The following is a 17815-nucleotide window of genomic DNA, read 5'->3' as shown; positions in this document are numbered from 1 at the left end:
TAATTTTTCGGCCATTTCTATCGAAAATCTAAGTAAGGTTGTCAAAATTGTACTGTAAACTATCTGACAAGTTATAATTATTATGTTTTCGAAAATAAACAAATANACACGGTGTATACACAATACAGTGTACGTATACGCGTACCAAAAAAGATACACAACAATAAAAGCCGTGGAATGCAGAAAAAAACGTTGAAGGAATGTTTTTTTAGTCTTTAAATTTGATTTCAGTCAAAATGGATTTCTAAATTATTATTTTGCTAACACAGTACAGTACAGACTTTCATTTTCATATGATATCTACATCCCACGAATGTATATTTGTATACATATAAGCAAAGGCACGAATTTCAACAACTTATCGACCTGTATACGGCCGTATATAAATGAATTACTGTATATTATATACCAATACAATAGTATATACACGCTACGTTAATATACTCTAGTCAGAAGCAGCTACAACAGTTAAGGCTCGATTACATAATTGACAGTTTTGTAACAAACAGCTGTTTACAATTTTTTGAATTGTTTTACAATTTTTTGAACTGTGTTACATTTTTTTTTTAATTAAACGTGACACGCTTTTTGTCATATTCAATATATTTATTGCTATTAAGTAGTGTAACTATAGTCTGGTCTGTGAGCACGTAGAATTTTGTCCAATGACCCTAAGTTACACAGTCGCGATAGCAATATAATTACGCGCGAGCGATAAGGATGGGTAGCTTGGGGTCATTGGACAAAATTCTACGTGCTCACGGACCAGGCTTTAGTTGAAAATAGAGAATATTTTTATTATTAATTCAAGCTTGATGAAACATACCTATTCACCTTTTCGTATTGTTGTAACTGCTCTTGACTAGTCTACGCGTAGAGGCCTACATGTGGCTCTGAGGCCGCTTCTTCCTGCTGAACAGGCCTCCGAAGACGCCCTTTTTGTCTTTCTTTTCTTTTGTGACGCCGCTCACCGACAATTCGGATTCACCGGATGACCTGATGGAAACGAAGTGTTTATATAATTTTCTTAGTTTAAGTCTTAGGACTCTACTGGCCTAGAATAGCAGATGGTTATTCAAATTACCCTTCTGAGGGCACTTAAACACTTCCCAAATATAGCTTGCCCTACCGGGACAACATGTTAGTGCTAAGAAGTGCCATTAAAAACTATTTATGTTCTTTAGATGAGTACGACTGAGTTGTAGTGGTCATATTCTAGCATGCATGCCGTGGAAACACGCCGGCTGATCGCATGTGATCGCGTTGGTTTGACTGAACCTTAAAGGATCACTTTCTTGTTCAACACCATTGTTAGTAATAGCTTTTGCCCGCGGGTTCACCCGCGTGAAATTTAGTTTGTCACAGATCGTCATAAATTATAGCCTGTATGTTATTCTGAGTTATAAACAATAATACTGCAAAGTTTCATGAAAATCCGGCCAGTAGTTTTTGCGAGAAAAAGTAACAAACATCCACACAAACTTTCGCATTTATAATATTAGTAGGATTCATCTAAATGACGTAATCTGTTGTGTTTTCCAATAAAAAAATATTATATTCTGTTCGAACCACACGGCCAAAGCTATAAGATAAAATAGTGGAACATCAGGCCTCCTCAACCCGTTCCGCTAGCGTGGGAAGTGTAGGCCAATGCGCCATTTTGCTCTGATAAATTACAGGGTCTTGCTCTTGTAGTGGAAACTAAATGACCTGCCGGGCTAAAATGCGCGCCGTGATATAAACTTATCGATGATTTTAGACGTCAAAATGTAATGCGTAAAATCAATAATAAAAATAACTTTTTTAAAAACAAGCTTTTATTCTGAATTTCGAAAGTTTGTATCGCGCATGGAATTTATTCCTCTTTTTCTCTGTTTGCGCTACAAGCTTTCGAAATTCAGAATAAAAGCTTGTTTTTAAAAAAGTTTATTTTTATTATAATTTTATTTTACACTTTTTAGTTATATCTTAATCTCAGGACCCTGGACGTTATCTAACACTAAAGTGCTCGAAAAGACAAATCCAACGAACCCAAACTCGATGAGTTTCCGCCGTTTTGTTTAGGAGTTCCTATGGCCACCTTCCGACTCCATCATCAGACCAGCTCAATGGTACCATAATATTGCATTGTCATCGGACTTACACATGTATGCAAAATTTCAGCTCAATAGGAAACCGGGAAGTGGGTCAATTTTAAGTTGCAAGATTTGACGACAGACACCAGACATGTGAAAGTAATAAAAAGCTTGTAATAATATAATGATGCAATAACCGCTTATCGCGGCGCGCACTGATGATGCACAAAAAGAAATAGATAAACGATGTAAAGGCTCCTAGTGAACAAAATTTGTCGATTGTACTAAAATAGTGCAAATAATGAGGACTTTTTTGATTTTGATTTTACATACCTAGAAGCGGGTCTCTGGTCAAGCGCGGGCGATCCTCCGCTGCCGGCGACGGAAGCCGGGCGTGTGCTGCTGTTCCCACCGTATGCTGAGGAGATAAGGTTCAAAGTTGATTACTACTGCCTTACTGGGGGCGTGGCGATTGTCACGTGACGTGGAGTAGGCGAAGAGTGAGATGGAAGATGTTGCTACAGGCATAGCGCTTAATGAGGGCTCTCACCAGTTAGCGCCACTGTAGAGTAAGGTCCTGTCACTTTCTAGTCGCGAAGACAGTGGCGCCAACTTGTGAGCGCGAAAGTGGTAGGAGGACTATCGCATTTGCACTCAAGATGTCGCCACCGTAGAGTAAGGTCCTGTCAATCGCCAGGGGTGCCAACTGTTAAGTATAAAAACGATAGCCTTCATTGAGTAGGTTTCTGAGGTAGGAGCGGTGCGGGAGGGGTGACAAGTGACGTAATAGAACTGTCACGGGGTGAGAAGTGACGTAACAGCACTGTCACTGGGAGACTTGTGACGTAACAGAGTGGTCGCAGTATAAACATAATATCTCTGAAGCAGCACATCAAAAGCCTCGCTCACGTTTGACGTACCAAACAATTCCTTCATCATCGCTCCACTATTGCTGGAACCTACTTAGTTAAGCACTATGCCTGTCAATTAAAAGAAAAGTGACAAATTTATCACCACGCAGCGGAACTATCAAGAAAACACTTTCGTGTTACAGAACAACTCTCAAATAGGTACGATTCAATCTCAGCCATAGATTCTGTCCTGTTATTGTTTAAATATTAACATGCACAAAAAACCCTTTATCTAAACTTTAAACTGAATCGAATTTTGAGAAATATTCTGCAAAACGCATAAAAATATACTTCTTATTCATAAAAATTAAATCAGTCTTCAAAAAATGTTTGTCCCTGAGTTAAACTTCAGATATAAAGTTTTAAACAATTGAACAGATTTATTTTTTATGAATACGAGTAAAGGAATAATTTGACTAACTACAGTATAATAACACTATTTACAAAAATCCAATCCACAAGCAACAAGAAATACAACATCCAACAAAAGTACGCCATTTCAACAACCCAAGCGACCAAACCTCTACAAGAAGCATCTAAAATCTAAACCACAGCTTAATATAATAATCATAAACTCATACACAGCGCCATCTAGTCCCAAACTAAGCAAAGCTTAAAATGTATAACATTTTTGGTCTAAAAATAAAATTCAATGGGTGTGTTTGGCGGAAAAAAGCGCTTATAAGCAAAATGGCGATCGCTACGGCAATTTTCAGCGAGGACACGTTTGCTAACATTTGCTAACTTCAATGTTTCATTAATTTTTTAAGCAGTGACAGTGCTTACCGCTTTGCGTTCGGCATTTTGCTTATAAGCGCTTACAATTTATATTTTCCGCCATACGCACCCATTAATTCACGCAAAGATTGGAGTGATTCATAATAATTATTTCTAGACCATAATGCTGATATCAAAATAATTTATAGAAAAAATAAAAAGAGACAATATAAAAGGACTAAATACACAATACAAGAAATATAAATAAGCGAATAAAAACCAAAAGAACACAACACAAACAAGTACCAAACACAGAACGAAGCGCATAATACACAAAATACATAAAAATATACATATAAAGCGTACATTTGACCCGGTGGAGCACATACAAGAGATGGCTTGATCCTGGATGCATGTTCAAATTACAAAATAAACATTGTATAAGCACTAGGGATATTAATTATCACGGTACGTATCACTAGATATGTTAAGAACGTCGGAAATACACATTTTTGAGCGTAGGCTCTCTCGTAGGGCCATCAAAATACACGACAAACATAAAGAAAAGACTTTTTAAGACGAGCAACATCGAAAAATCGACATCTTCCTCGCTTGACATATCTAGCGACATTTTTATCAGCTATAGTCTGGTCCGTGAGCACGTAGAATTTTGTCCAATGACCCCAAGTTACCCATCCTTATCGCTCGCGCGTAATTATGTTGCTATCGCGCTCGCACACTCACTGCGGGCGCCCGTCGCACAGTCGCGACAGCAATATAATTACGCGCGAGCGATAAGGATGGGCAGCTAGGGGTCATTGGACAAAATTCTAGGTGCTCACGGACCGGGCTTTATTTACTTCTAAGGTTGTAAATATTCATAAAATATTATTACAGAAGTCTATCACAGCACCCTCTTTAAACGATAGTCAATTAAATTGAAGTAGACATTGAAAAAAATTAACCAACAGCTTCAGGACAAAAAAGTATTAGAGATGAGAAGAAAAAGAAAATTAATACACAAATGTGTAATACTGAATCATCATCATCATCATCATCATCATCATTTCAGCCACAGGACGTCCACTGCTGAACATGGGTCTCCCCCAATGATTTCCATATTGCCCGGTTGGTAGCGTAATACCAAAGTAAAGCGTAATACCAAAGTAAATACAAATGAGTAGGTCATCTTCATAGAAACGCCCGAGCGCAGTTTGTATAGCGCCTCACCGCTAATCCCCGCTAAATTTTGTCAGTGTGTGCGTGCGCGCCGCATACAAACCGCGCTCGGTGCGTTTCTATGAAGATGACCTACTCATTTGTATTTACTCTGGTAATACTGAATGGCACACTTCAAAGTAATTGGCAATCTAAGAAAACTTTATTTCTAATAAATAAAAAGTAAATAATTCATAAAAATAAAAAGTAAACTAAAATAAATCTAAGAAAATTTACAGCCAAATGAAAAGAAATAAAAAATACAAGCAAAAAAAGTTTGAAAAGATTTATACAAGAAAAAAAACTAAAAACTTAAAAAATAATAAGAACAGAAATACTTATTTAAAAATAGGAATAGTAGGTAAGCCAATATCTACATAATTCTACATTTTCAATTCAGATTATTTTAATACAAGGTTCACTACTTAAAAAAAAATGTTAGTCCTGCAGAAAAAATCGAAAGACAGTAAAATGTGAATATGTACTACTTTGAAACGTCTTCATCCATTTATTTAACGACGTTAACGGGAACAGTTTGAAAAATGTATTTTTGTGTTCGATAGCCCATTTACCGAGGAACGCTTCAGTAGGGTATATGACATCACCCTATAACCAATAGGGGCGGAGCAGTAAAGAAAAACGTTTCAAAAACGGGAAACATTCAAACTATTTTCACGCGTACGAAGTCGCGGGCACAGTTTTTGATAAATTCACATTTCACTGTCTTTTCTAAAAGTTAATACCGAACTACGTCATCCACACCAACTACAGACTAACCGAGCTCGCTGGCCGTGTAGAAATGCGACGTCGTCTCAACGCTCTGCCAGTTGTTGTTCTGGCGCTCCAGCGACCACGATGAGTTGCGGTTCACATCCCGAGGGGGGCCTTGATAGCTGCCCGTCATTCTTTGCTGATAACTATTCACTAGAGCGTGCACGGATTGCTTTTCTGGGTTTCTGTCGTGAGTCCTCTCGGCTATCATCGGCCCTCGCTCGGGTATCATCGGCCCACGCTCGGGTAGCATCGGTCCTCGCTCGGGTAACATCGGACCTCGCTCGGGTACTGTCGGTCCCCGCTCGGGTATGTTCGGCGCGCGTTCGGGCAGATTCGGCGCGCGCTCGGGAACGTTCGCGCGATCAGGTGGGCCCGATAGAGGTAGCGGTGGAGCGCCTTCTATTTTGAGATTTGCTATAATTTTTAATTTATGTATTTGGAGGGAAAGACACAAATATATGTAAAAATGGATCGAGCATTGATAAGCAGACAAACGACATGGACAATGCTAAAACACCACATTTCATGCACATACATTTAAACCAGTATCTTAAATTTAATGTCTTTCACTTTAGTGAATGAAGGTGCAACAACATTCATTCATTCATTCTTCTATCTTCTATCAATCAGCTGAATTGACATCGTAAATAACTATCAAACCAATATTCTAAATTGTTAAAGGCTAAAACGTATTATTGCGAAATATGGAATAGATATTGAATACCTAATTTTTTTTTATTCATTTAAGATTATAACTACGCTCTCATTCGTTCCCATTCACTCTTTTAGAGTGCGTGCGACTAGAATTCGATTTCATTGCTAAAACTTGCATTTAAAAAGCTTACAACTACAATATTGAGTAAGTGGATGATAAATCCATTCGTTCATGAACCTAGTAACCTTTTTTCCAGTAAAAATCATCATTCATCGTGCCATTGCATCCATTCAGCGTTTCATTCGTGCCAGTGCAGTTGAAATAAGAAAAATCATAATAGTGTTGTCCTTTTCAAACCAATAAAATATGAAAGAGACCGTACTAATTAAAATTGTCAACTCTCAAGAGTTTTTGAAGTTGTCCCTTTCATAGTGCTGCCTTTTTCATATACTATAAGTAAGAGGGAGATAGTGTATATGTGTTCTAAAACATACCTTCTTTCTGTGATTTTATGAACTCTGCGTTGATGTCGCGCCCGTTTGAAAACCGTGATCTACCCCACGAGCTGGTTTGTTCAGAATTTCTGTAAATAATACATTTTGAACTGTAGTTTGTTGTCATAAAGTAGTAAATATAATGTGAGTTAAGAATAGCGATGAGCAGGACAAGCGAAGAAAAGTGAAATGGGTATTTAGGACTCAGTTTATTTTGAGAAGCCATCTAAAGCCTGGTCCGTGAGCACGTAGAATCCCGTCCAATGACCCCAAGCTGCCCATCCTTGTCGCTCGCACGTTTATTTACACAACTATGTTGCTGTCCCGCTCGCACACTCACTGCGGGCGCGCGTCGCACAGTCGCGACAGCAATATAATTACGCGCGAGCGATAAGGATGGGTAGCTTGGGGTCATTGGACGGGATTCTACGTGCTCACGGACCAGGCTTTAGCGACTGCGTTAAAAATAATAATAATTGTATGACAGATCGTACAGCGTCTTCAAAATCTTCATAGATTTTTTGACGCACTCGCTAGCGACAAATTTCAATGCTAACTTTTTTTAACGGGACTTTTCCCGCCTCTCGTTCCCACCGCTGCAACTCCTGTGTAGCCAGGATCTACAGCTTGACCGCCATAACCCAACCAGTGAAAGTCAAGTTTGTCCCGGGGGAAAGTTCAACTGTCATTGGACCCGCAACGAAATAATTCAGAAGAACATAGGAGGAGTTTAAAGTTAAGGTTCGACTGCTCTGTCTGCGTCATAATATGTCAATGTCCCGTGAGATATCTTAAGACATCCACAGCAAGAGTGGAGTTTGCTGGAATCACAAGACTAACGCCTGTATTCACAAAATATACTTGCTTAAGTGAAGCAGCAAATCGAACGCACAGCGTTGACGAGCTCTGTGATTGGTTCGTGTGTTACCCTGTGCGTCCACGCGCACTGCGAGACCTCATAGTAATGTTTGTGAATACGGGCGTAATTTCCATTTTAAATTGAGTATTCTTACCTCAAAACTATATCGGCTCCGTCATCTTGCGGGGGCTGCCGAGGCGGCAATGATGGCAGCACCGTCGATTCTGCAAGTAATATTTAATGTTTTATTCACGGTTTTAGCGATGTAATGTATTATGTAGGTAACATAGAAAATAAAATACAAAGAAACACGGAGCATAGTTCTTTCCATAGTATAAGCTAAGATATTTTAATATTGCGGTTTAACTGCGCACAACGCCATCTATTAGCCAATGAGCGAATTAAGTTACGCTGTCGCCTGCTTTTACTTACCTGAGCAGTCTTTCTCTCAACCGACAGAGCGTCATTTCTTTTTTAATGCGGGTCTCTCACTATGAACTAGTAGAACGTCATTTGTTATTGCGGGACTTTCACTAGAAGTCGGTTTCTTCTTGTAAAGACACACCAAGCATAGCTTTTTTCTCGTGTCTGTGGTTCTAACTCATCAATATTCTTCTCACTCCGTTATGTTGGTGCACGTGTGAGTAAGATCACAAGCAACTCTGTGCTTGCATCATTCTAATTGTTGCTAGTAAAGAAACACTAAGTACAGTCACCAAACAAGTCTCTGTTTCTTCAAAGTTCCAACTCACCGATATTCCTCTCGTTTCGTAGGGTTTTGACTTGCTATGCTAGTCTGCCGGGCTATATTAGCGACTTCATTTTACGGATTATTCTTTCTCATTCCTTTTCAGAAACATCAATTTCCTCTCTAAAGTGGTTCTAACTCACCAATATTTCTCTCGCTCCGTTCTGGCGTGGCGGAGGAGCGTTGTTGCGAGCGGTGTTGTTGAAGAATCTCGGCCTGCGAGCGAGACTGCCTCGCTGGTTCGGGAGACGACGCCGCTGATGATGACGAAGAGCCGGCATTCCTGGGGATAGAGGATGGTTAGTATTGAAACGGGACTATTCTCACTACTAGTTTCCACCGTTGCAATCTGTGTTTCCAGGATCTTACAGGACAGATAATGCACCATCCTAGACTGCATCTCGCTTAAAATCGGATACGATTGCGATCAAATACCTGTCTTGTTCTGCATACAAAAATCTACGTCTGTTTTAAATAAGAAAACAAGTTTTAATTTATATTTTGATCTCACTGTTTAACCACAGAATAATAATAAGTACTACGTACAGAAGTTTTAGTTCACGAAGGTATTTAAAAAAATGTATGCTCAATGTCATTTACAATATGGTGTAATTTAGCCTGTCTCAAGAGTCATGCACCATTTTGTTGACAAACGTCAGTGATCGGCACTGCGCCGAAGCTATAGGGCTGACTTCGGTAAAATGATGTGACGTGAGGTGCCAAACTGCGGAAAATGGCGGAGGAAATACATGATTTAGCATGAATTATCATGAATAATATTAACTACTTATTTACCTCTCAGTGTCTTGAGGCAACTTAAAAAAGTACATTCTGTGTTTTTATTATTATTTAGGCAGTTAAATACTGCACAGTATTTAGTACACCATTTTCTTTATTTTCTTCCATCATACACAAGAATACGCATGCGTGAGTCAATGTTCGCTCGTATGTGAGGCCTTGTCGAATAGTATCCTGTAGGTGGGCCATCGTGCGTGTTTTGTTTTCGATGTAAACTCGCGGAGATGAACAGGCCTGGTTTAACTAAGCTCAAAGCCATCTGTTGGTCAATATATGGACTAAGTTTAATGAACGAACTAAGTTATGCCATCGCCTATTTTTATTGCAGTGCACAACGCCATCAGTCACATGGTGTCTATTCTACTTATGCTGCCAAAAATACTCTAATATCGCGGTTCAACTACGACGATCAATGCCATCTATTGGTCAATGAACGAACTAAATTACGCCGTCGCATCATCTGCTTTAACTTACAACGCCATCTATTGATCAATACATTAACTAAAATACAATTTAGCTAGCTGCTTTTACTCACTTTTGCAGCCTTTTCCTGAGTTCCACATTATTCTCATCCTGAGGACTTGTATTAGGCGAGTACGGAGTCAGCTGTAACTCCGGCGGTAGTTGAGCACTTCGACTATGAACAACGCCATCTATTGGTCAATGACTGAACTATTACTTACTTTTGCAACCTCTTTCTCAATTCCACATTATTCTCATCCTGAGGACTTGTATTCGGCGAGTACGGAGTCAGCTGCAACTCCGGCGGTAGTTGAGCATGGAAGGCCATCTTGGCCACCCAAGGTCTCACCTCACATGATATCACAGGTGGCGAGAGAGTGGTAGTATATGCCACATGGTGTGTTGAAAAAGCTTTAGCAATACCAAGGACATGGTATAACTACTTCTGCAGTGTCTCTCTATTCTACTTATGCTGCCAAAAATACTCTAATATCGCGGTTCAACTACGACGATCAATGCCATCTATTGGTCAATTAACGAACTAAGTTACGCCGTTTCATCATCTGCTTTATATTACAGCGCTATCTATTGGTCAATAAAGGAACTAAAATGTAATTTTACTCACTTTTGCAGCCTCTTTCTTAACTCCACATTATTCTCATCCTGAGGACTTGTATTAGGCGAGTACGGAGTCAGCTGCAACTCCGGCGGTAGTTGAGCATGGAAGGCCAGCTTGGCCACCCAGTCAAGCATCAAGTGACGGGTGGCGATAGAGTGGTAGTATATGCCATATGGTGTGTTTAGCATTACAAGTGACATGGTATACCTACTTCTGCAGTGTCTTCCTACTTATGGTGCCGAAAAAATACTCTAATATCGCGATTCAACTACGACGATCAACGCCACTATTGGTCAAATAATGTACCAAATTACACGTTTGGCTGCTTTTACTTACTTACGCTAGCAGAGCGTCAGTTGTCATTCAATGCGCGGCTTAAAAAGGTTTACTCACTTTTGCAGTCTCTTCCTGAGTTCCACATTATTTTCATCTTGCGGACTTATAATAAGTGAAATTTCGACTATGAACAACGCCATCTATTGGTCAATGACTGAACTATTACTTACTTTTGCAGCCTCTTCCTCAATTCCACATTATTCTCATCCTGAGGACTTGTATTAGGCGAGTACGGAGTCAGCTGCAACTCCGGCGGTAGTTGAGCATGGAAGGCGAGCTTGGCCACCCAGTCTCTCATCAGGTCGCGGGTGGCAGCCGCAAAGAGATACTCGGCGCCGTCCGCGCAGGCCAGACGGAATACGTGCGCGCGTTTTGTGTAATCGCCAGCCGGTGAACAGGTGGCCTGAGGAGAAAGAGGACATTTTTATTAAAGCTCCTTTACTATTAATAAACTTTGTTTTCCTGCATTATATTTAGTTATTATTATAGTTTCTTCCGCCACTTCTTCTCAGCACCAGCCCATATGTTGTCCCGTTGTGTTAGTGAGGCAATCATTATTTACGCTCTGTGGGTGTCTCCCCGCCAGAAGGGCGGGTCCTACCCGTTAAAAACGGTATCATCAAGGCAAATTGGGCTCTTGAAACGGACGGAGCCGTACTGTAGATAAATAGTAGGACATTGTAGCGTACTGTAGCATACTGTAGCGCGTTGTAGCGCATTGTAGCTAGTGTCCGACCGAATATGGATTTTCAGCCGAAAACGGAAACGAAAACGAAGCTTCGGCTGCAGTCTCATTTTCGGCCGAAAACGAAAACGAAAACGAAAATGACCTTCAACTCTCAAATTTCAATCTGTGATCAAATAATATCTTGTAAACAATATGAAATTACCTATGTAATAACCTTGAAAACCATTAATGTTTTGACCAAAAACATAATGACGTTTGACAGTTGATTTTGATAAAGGTTGATTAAATAAAACCGGCATTAAAACACAAAAAAAATATTATGAATTCTTAGTAGAATATTATTTCCGGTGTGTATTGAAATACTGGGAAGTGAAGTAGAGATAAAGGGTGTCCAGTGAGAATTTTTCAACTTCAAAAATGAATACAAATAAATCTTATGACTTTTTATTATTTATTACTAATTAACAATGCGGATAGCAATGTCGTTTAAATGATGCCCGTTTTACTATAGGCACTCTCACAGCCGGACCCTTACATTCGCAACTATGCGAAAGCAAATCGTGCTAATAATTTTCCTGCAACTTCACGGCGGATTTTTTCTTACAGAACCTGAATTATTTAAGGATAGTTTGCTGTCAACTTTTGACTTGAGATATTCCCACAAGAGAAAGTCGCACGGTGTGAGATCTGGTGACCAAGGCGGCTAGGATATGTCCCTGTACTTGCTGATCATTTATTTGAAAAAAAAGAAATAGTCCTCAGTGTCTCCATCGAGGTCCTCTCCGTGTGTGGTGAGACACTTTCTTGCTGAAATAGAGTTCCGTAGTTGTCCGGGATGCAGTTGCAGTTGTGGTATCCGACATTCATCGATCATTCGACAATACATTTCAAATACTTATTGCTCAACTACGAACGCTCTGTAGGCTCCCGATCAGTGACTCATGGCGTATTTCAAATCCGCATTAGACTCTATTTTGAAACAAGTAAACTTAATGAAAACTCTTTGGTTTTATTTGTATTCAATTTTGAAGTTGGAAAATTCTCGCTGGACACCGTTTAAAACGTAACCTCACTTCACAACTTCAAAAGAGTGTGACAATACCGCGTCCGTTCAAGTCTGATTGGAACCATGAGTGCACCAGATTCACTCGCGAAGATATCGGAACGATAAACGTCACCATCTTGTTCACGTATACCTATCTGATATTCGGTTTGGCCGAAGCTTCGGCTGGTTTTTGGCCGAAAACGAAAATATGGCCGAATGTCCATTTTTTGGCCGAAAATGGCCGAAAACGAAAACGAAAACGAATATTCGGTCGGTCACTAATTGTAGCGTACTGTAGCACATTGTAACGTACTGTAGTATACTGAGGCGCACTGTAGCGCGGTGTAGCGCATTGTAGCTTACTGTGGCGTACTGTAGCGCGCTGTAACGTACTGTGTCATACTGTAGCGCGCTGTAGCGTACCGTAGCGTGTAACACTCACGTTAAGTATAGCCACGGGAGGGGCGGCGGCCTTAGAACTCGCGAAGTCCAGTTCATCCCTGAAGAAGCACAGTAATTGTCCACACAGCACCGAGTAGTAACCACGCCAGGATCTGACGGTGGCTCGCTTGCCGCCGCAACCGGCCTCTTGCTTGCGCTCCAAGAAACCTGCGGGTGAATTGAGGAAATGCAATATCGAAATAAGCTCAAAATATGTATACAGCAATTTGGTAACAAATTCTTTAAAACCGTTCGAGGAATTGAAATCACAAGGTTAATTTGTTGGTAGTACATACTGACGACAAACAAACCAATACCCTAAAAATCAAGGTTTTTTTATGCATAACAAGGCAGGTATTTGACCGCAATCGCACAAGTGAGATGCAGTCCAGGATGATACATATCTGCCCAGTAAATGTCTATTCACTCTAGCCCTTAGCTGTTCGCATTATAAAAACGTTATCGAAGTGTTTTTCACCAGTAGATGGGAAAATAAGTTTTGAAGTACTAGACGGAAAAACGAGTTTTCTAATTCTAGGTAAACAAAATCGTTATTATCCTGCACTATATGGAAAAATATAGCTTTTCCTAGGATGCGCGCCGTGATTAGCTTTTATCGCGCCATTTTATTGATTTTACGCAATAAGCCCATACATTTGTTGCCTAAATTCACCGATATGATTTAAACTTTAGCATGTATCAATTGTTAGTAGCAATCATTATGTAGTTACGGAAGAGTGGCTCCTTCTGACACAGGTGCAAATGCACTTAAAAGAATGAGTCAACCTTTGTTTTTAGTTATAAGAAACATTGGTACTGAAATAAAGTTATTTATTTATTTATTTTATTTATTTATGATTTACGCCCGTATTCACAAACATTACTATGAGGTCTCACAGTGCGCGTGGACGCACAGGGTGACACACGAACCAATCAAAGAGCTGTATTCAACGCTGAGCGTTCGATTTGCTGCTTCACTTAAACAAGCATCGTTTGTGAATACGGGTGTTAATCACGGCGTGTATCCTAGCCCGGCAGCTTTAGATGGAGGGTTTGAATTCGTTTCTGGGGTTATATTGAAGGGGGGTGTAATATTTGATTTAATCTTACCTTCGATCTCAACCGGCGGCAGCTCCTCAGGCCGGCGGTGGCGGCGGAAGCTTTGTGTGCGACGCCGCGTTGTAAACGACGGCGTTCGCTTGGGAGTCTTCACCACCTGCGGTAAATAAATAATATTGCATTAATTTTTATTTGGGGATTGATCATAAGCTGTTAGTAGTTAGTTCGATGATGAAAAAATGTTTTAGGACTGATTATGCATTTGACTTCAATATCATTTATAGAAAAAAGGATAAACGAGAATTGAAAGACAATGAGGGAGTAAAACGTAACGTAAACAAAGGATAATGTACGTGATAGATTGATATTTGCGTGACAGGATCCAGTTTAACTACAAGGCCTTATTTAATAAAGTGTTCCCACTGGCAGCACCGGCATATTTTTTGCAAACTCCCGTAACAGCAACACAGTGCTTTCTGCAGGACCCAGTACTGAAGTGGTCTCACAGAATTGAACTGCCATGGCAAATTCAAATTCAAAATCAAAATATTTATTCATAGCAAAGGATCCTTAGGGTATGTGTTAGGGTTCCTTTATGTGGTTATGTTATGATTCTAATGAGAAATAAATGTTAATGGTGCAACTCAGCTTTAGAGTTTGGTTTTCAGAGCTTTGGGTGTGTATGTGAGAGATAGTAGATAACTTGTTGGCGCGTTGGATTTTCTGTAAGCCTTCAAGCAGCCTTCTAGAATAAATAAATAAATAAAGCTCGCACACTCACTGCGGGCGCCCGTCGCACAGTCGCGACAGCAATATAATTACTCGCGAGCGATAAGGATGGGTAGCTTGGGGTCATTGGACAAAATTCTACGTGCTCACGGACCAGGCTTTAGTAAGATTTCTAAGCGTGTTAGGGTTTCTATGTGTGTGAGAGAGATAGTAAGATACTTACACTCATGCTCTCGGCTCGCTTGACGGCTGCGTCGTGCTTGGGCAGGCGTTCTAACGTGGCCGGCGACGCTTCTTCCAAGGTCTCCGTAGACTGGCCCAGCACGCGCTCCACCTGGGAAGAAAATGTTATTGTTGTTTGGAAAGATAATTTTGTAATTTAGGTATGTACTATGAGCCACAGTTCCAGTTACCCATTTCCGTTTTTTCTCTCTCTCATAAAATGGCCATTCTGACGACATGAGCGGAAATGGGACATGACAGGCTAGAGAATCTGCTCCCTAACTCTCTGGCTGACATCCTACCTCTCTGGCCTGCTCCCTACCTCTCTTGCTAACTTCCTATTATTCTGTCTGGCTTCCTACTATTCTAGCTGATTTCCTACCTCTCGAGGTAGTTGCGCGGGTGGCGTGGCCTCCTGCCTTCGCCCTTCAGCGATTCTCTGTAACTCGCGGCGTCTCTACTGCTGTAGCCTTTCAGCCTCCTGTCTCTACTAGACCAGCCTCCTGTCGCCACTGTACCAGCTGCCTACCTCTCTAGCTAGCTTCGTACCTCTTTGTTCAACATCATATAGTTCCAAAATACTGAACTGTCCTATCCATGACATTGACAGCGGGGCGCCACCGTCAATACCGGATCGCTGGTTCCGATTTTTGCCATGTTGGAAACCATATAGTTGAACGATGGTAGCGCCCCCCTGTCATTGAGTTTGGTGGGACAGTTCAGCTTGGGTCATCTATACCACTCTGGCCAGCTTTGCTCAGTTTGGGAGTAGAAGCGCAGTGTAAAATGTCCAAGGATATTTATACATCTCTGGCCTGCTTTCTACCTCTCTGAACAGCTTCACACCTCTCTGGTTGACTTCCTACCCCTCTTTCTATCTCCCTATCATTCTGGCTGTCTTACTACCGTTCTGACTGTCTTCCTACCTCTCTAGCTAGCTTCCTATCATTCTGGCTGTCTTACTACCAGCCTGACGTCGTCCTACCTCTCTAGCTAGCTTCCTATCATTCTGGCTGTCTTACTACCAGCCTGACGTCTTCCTACCTCTCTAGCTAGCTTCCTATCATTCTGGCTGTCTTACTACCAGCCTGACGTCTTCCTACCTCTCTAGCTAGCTTCCTATCATTCTGGCTGTCTTACTACCAGCCTGACGTCTTCCTACCTCTCTAGCTAGCTTTCTATCATTCTGGCTGTCTTACTACCAGCCTGACGTCTTCCTACCTCTCTAGCTAGCTTCCAATCATTCTGTCTGGCTTCCTACTATACTAGCTGACTTCTTACCTCTCTAGGCGGCTGTGCAGGCGGCGTGGCCTCCTGTCTTCTCTCCTCAGCGATCCTCTGTAGCTCGCGGCGTCTGTACTGCTGCATCCTTTCAGCCTCCTGCCTTTCTGCCGAGCGTCGTCTGGCCGCTTCTTCCTCGTCGCGCATCGCTGCGAAGGCTTGCTCCACCTGGACGAGGGATAAGAAACGGTTAATTATAATTTTATATGCATTAAACTTTTATTTATTTATTTGGAAACTCAACAGCTTGGTCGACAATTTACATGTTACAGAGTAGTACATTATATAACTCTAGCCAATTACAGAGTCTCACAGCTAATTTAAGTGTGTAGGAACAACAGAATAAATAATGTAATTTGGACCCCTTTCATCCTCTTGTGGGATGAATTTTGGAAAATGGCATCGTCATAATAATTTCCTGCATGCCTTTCAGCGCAATCCGTTCAGTAGTTGCATGTTCATAGACACCGATGTATTAAAAATGCATGGCACTAAAAGTTCAAAGCTTATAGCTTACTATACTATGGTCGGTCAATACTCAATACTCAAATCTTTATTGCATTTCACAGTGTACATTCACACACACACACACAGGTCACTCGTGATTAGCACTTGAGAATTTACGGAACAGAAAGTACCTGATTAACTAAAGAAAATTGCGTAGTTAGGATCACCATCTACTTAAAATCGTCACTCCATCATGAGACTATATACATAGCAGTGGTGGCCACTAACTACTGGAAATAGCCACTAGTGGCTATGGTTGATGTTATAGAAACTTACACGGACATTGTAAGGCCCGGTTTCCACCAAGGCGAAGCGGAGCAGAGAAATATTTTTAACAACCAATCAGACTTCACTATTTTCACATCTTCACTCCGCTACAATTCGGTGGAAATGGATCAAGCGGAAAAGTGTCGGGCGCAATTGTTTTTCTATAGAATTTAACAGCGGCGGCGGCTCGATTCGGTGTTTCATAGATAGCAATAGATTGACAACTGACAGCTCGTACAACTTACACATCTCTCGTCTCCGCATCGCTCCGCCTTGGGTCTAAATGACCTGTTACGTCAAATGTATAGACTCACCAGCGTGATGCGTTTGAGGGCGTTAAACTTGTCCCGCTGCGACTCGATGGTTTCTTCTAAGTCGCGGTGGCGGCTCAAGAGTTTAAGTTTACACAATATGGACCCAGTTAGGACCCTTGATTTATAGCGAAAAGACCACCTTAATTGTGCCGTATCTTTTGTATATTTCTTTTTTTTCTTTACTTGTCTTGTGTGGTGTGTTCTGCGAGTATCTAGTTGCGTCACGACATGAACTTACCAGCGTGATGCGTTTGAGCGCGTTAAACTTGTCCCGCTGCGACTCGATAGTCCTCCAAATCGCGGTGGCGGCTCAAGTGTTATGTGGCAAACCGAACCTCTTTGCCTTTTATACTTTTTTTATTTAATTTTTTTAAGAATAAACCTGTTTTTTGATAGCTGTCTTGTAAGCAACGTCTCGAAATTAAACGCGAATAATTTACTTGGATATTTTCTTATATTTTTCACTCCTTTACCTCTGATCCCTCACTGTCCTCAACATTTTTTGGTCCTTCTAGTTCACACAATATAGACCCAGTTCTTCTTCTTGTCGTGTCGACAACAAACCTACACAGCGTCAGCCCAAAACTCCGCCACAA

At 41.0% G+C, this 17815-nt stretch overlaps 1 protein-coding gene across 1 annotated transcript in view; it reads right to left on the bottom strand.

The window, feature by feature from the left end:
• Positions 1–734: 734 nt before the first annotated feature.
• kst (spectrin beta chain, non-erythrocytic 5 kst) overlaps positions 735–17815 on the bottom strand; it is a gene marked incomplete at its 5' end in the record, with an annotated part of 87127 nt that continues 70046 nt past the window's right edge. The window contains 11 exons of the mRNA XM_028320934.1: positions 735–996; positions 2409–2493; positions 5699–6109; positions 6845–6933; positions 7858–7927; positions 8595–8734; positions 10837–11069; positions 12842–13008; positions 13951–14056; positions 14852–14962; positions 16132–16299. Coding sequence (XP_028176735.1) covers positions 882–996; positions 2409–2493; positions 5699–6109; positions 6845–6933; positions 7858–7927; positions 8595–8734; positions 10837–11069; positions 12842–13008; positions 13951–14056; positions 14852–14962; positions 16132–16299 — 1695 coding nt within the window. The remainder of the gene's footprint in view (positions 997–2408; positions 2494–5698; positions 6110–6844; positions 6934–7857; positions 7928–8594; positions 8735–10836; positions 11070–12841; positions 13009–13950; positions 14057–14851; positions 14963–16131; positions 16300–17815) is intronic.

Source organism: Ostrinia furnacalis, unplaced genomic scaffold (genome assembly GCF_004193835.3).
Source record: "Ostrinia furnacalis isolate ACB-3 unplaced genomic scaffold, ASM419383v2 OfSCF7462, whole genome shotgun sequence".
Taxonomy (NCBI): Eukaryota; Metazoa; Arthropoda; class Insecta; order Lepidoptera; family Crambidae; genus Ostrinia; species Ostrinia furnacalis.
The sequence above is the reverse complement of the archived record's forward strand: the minus strand, read 5'-3'. Positions and strand labels throughout refer to the sequence as shown.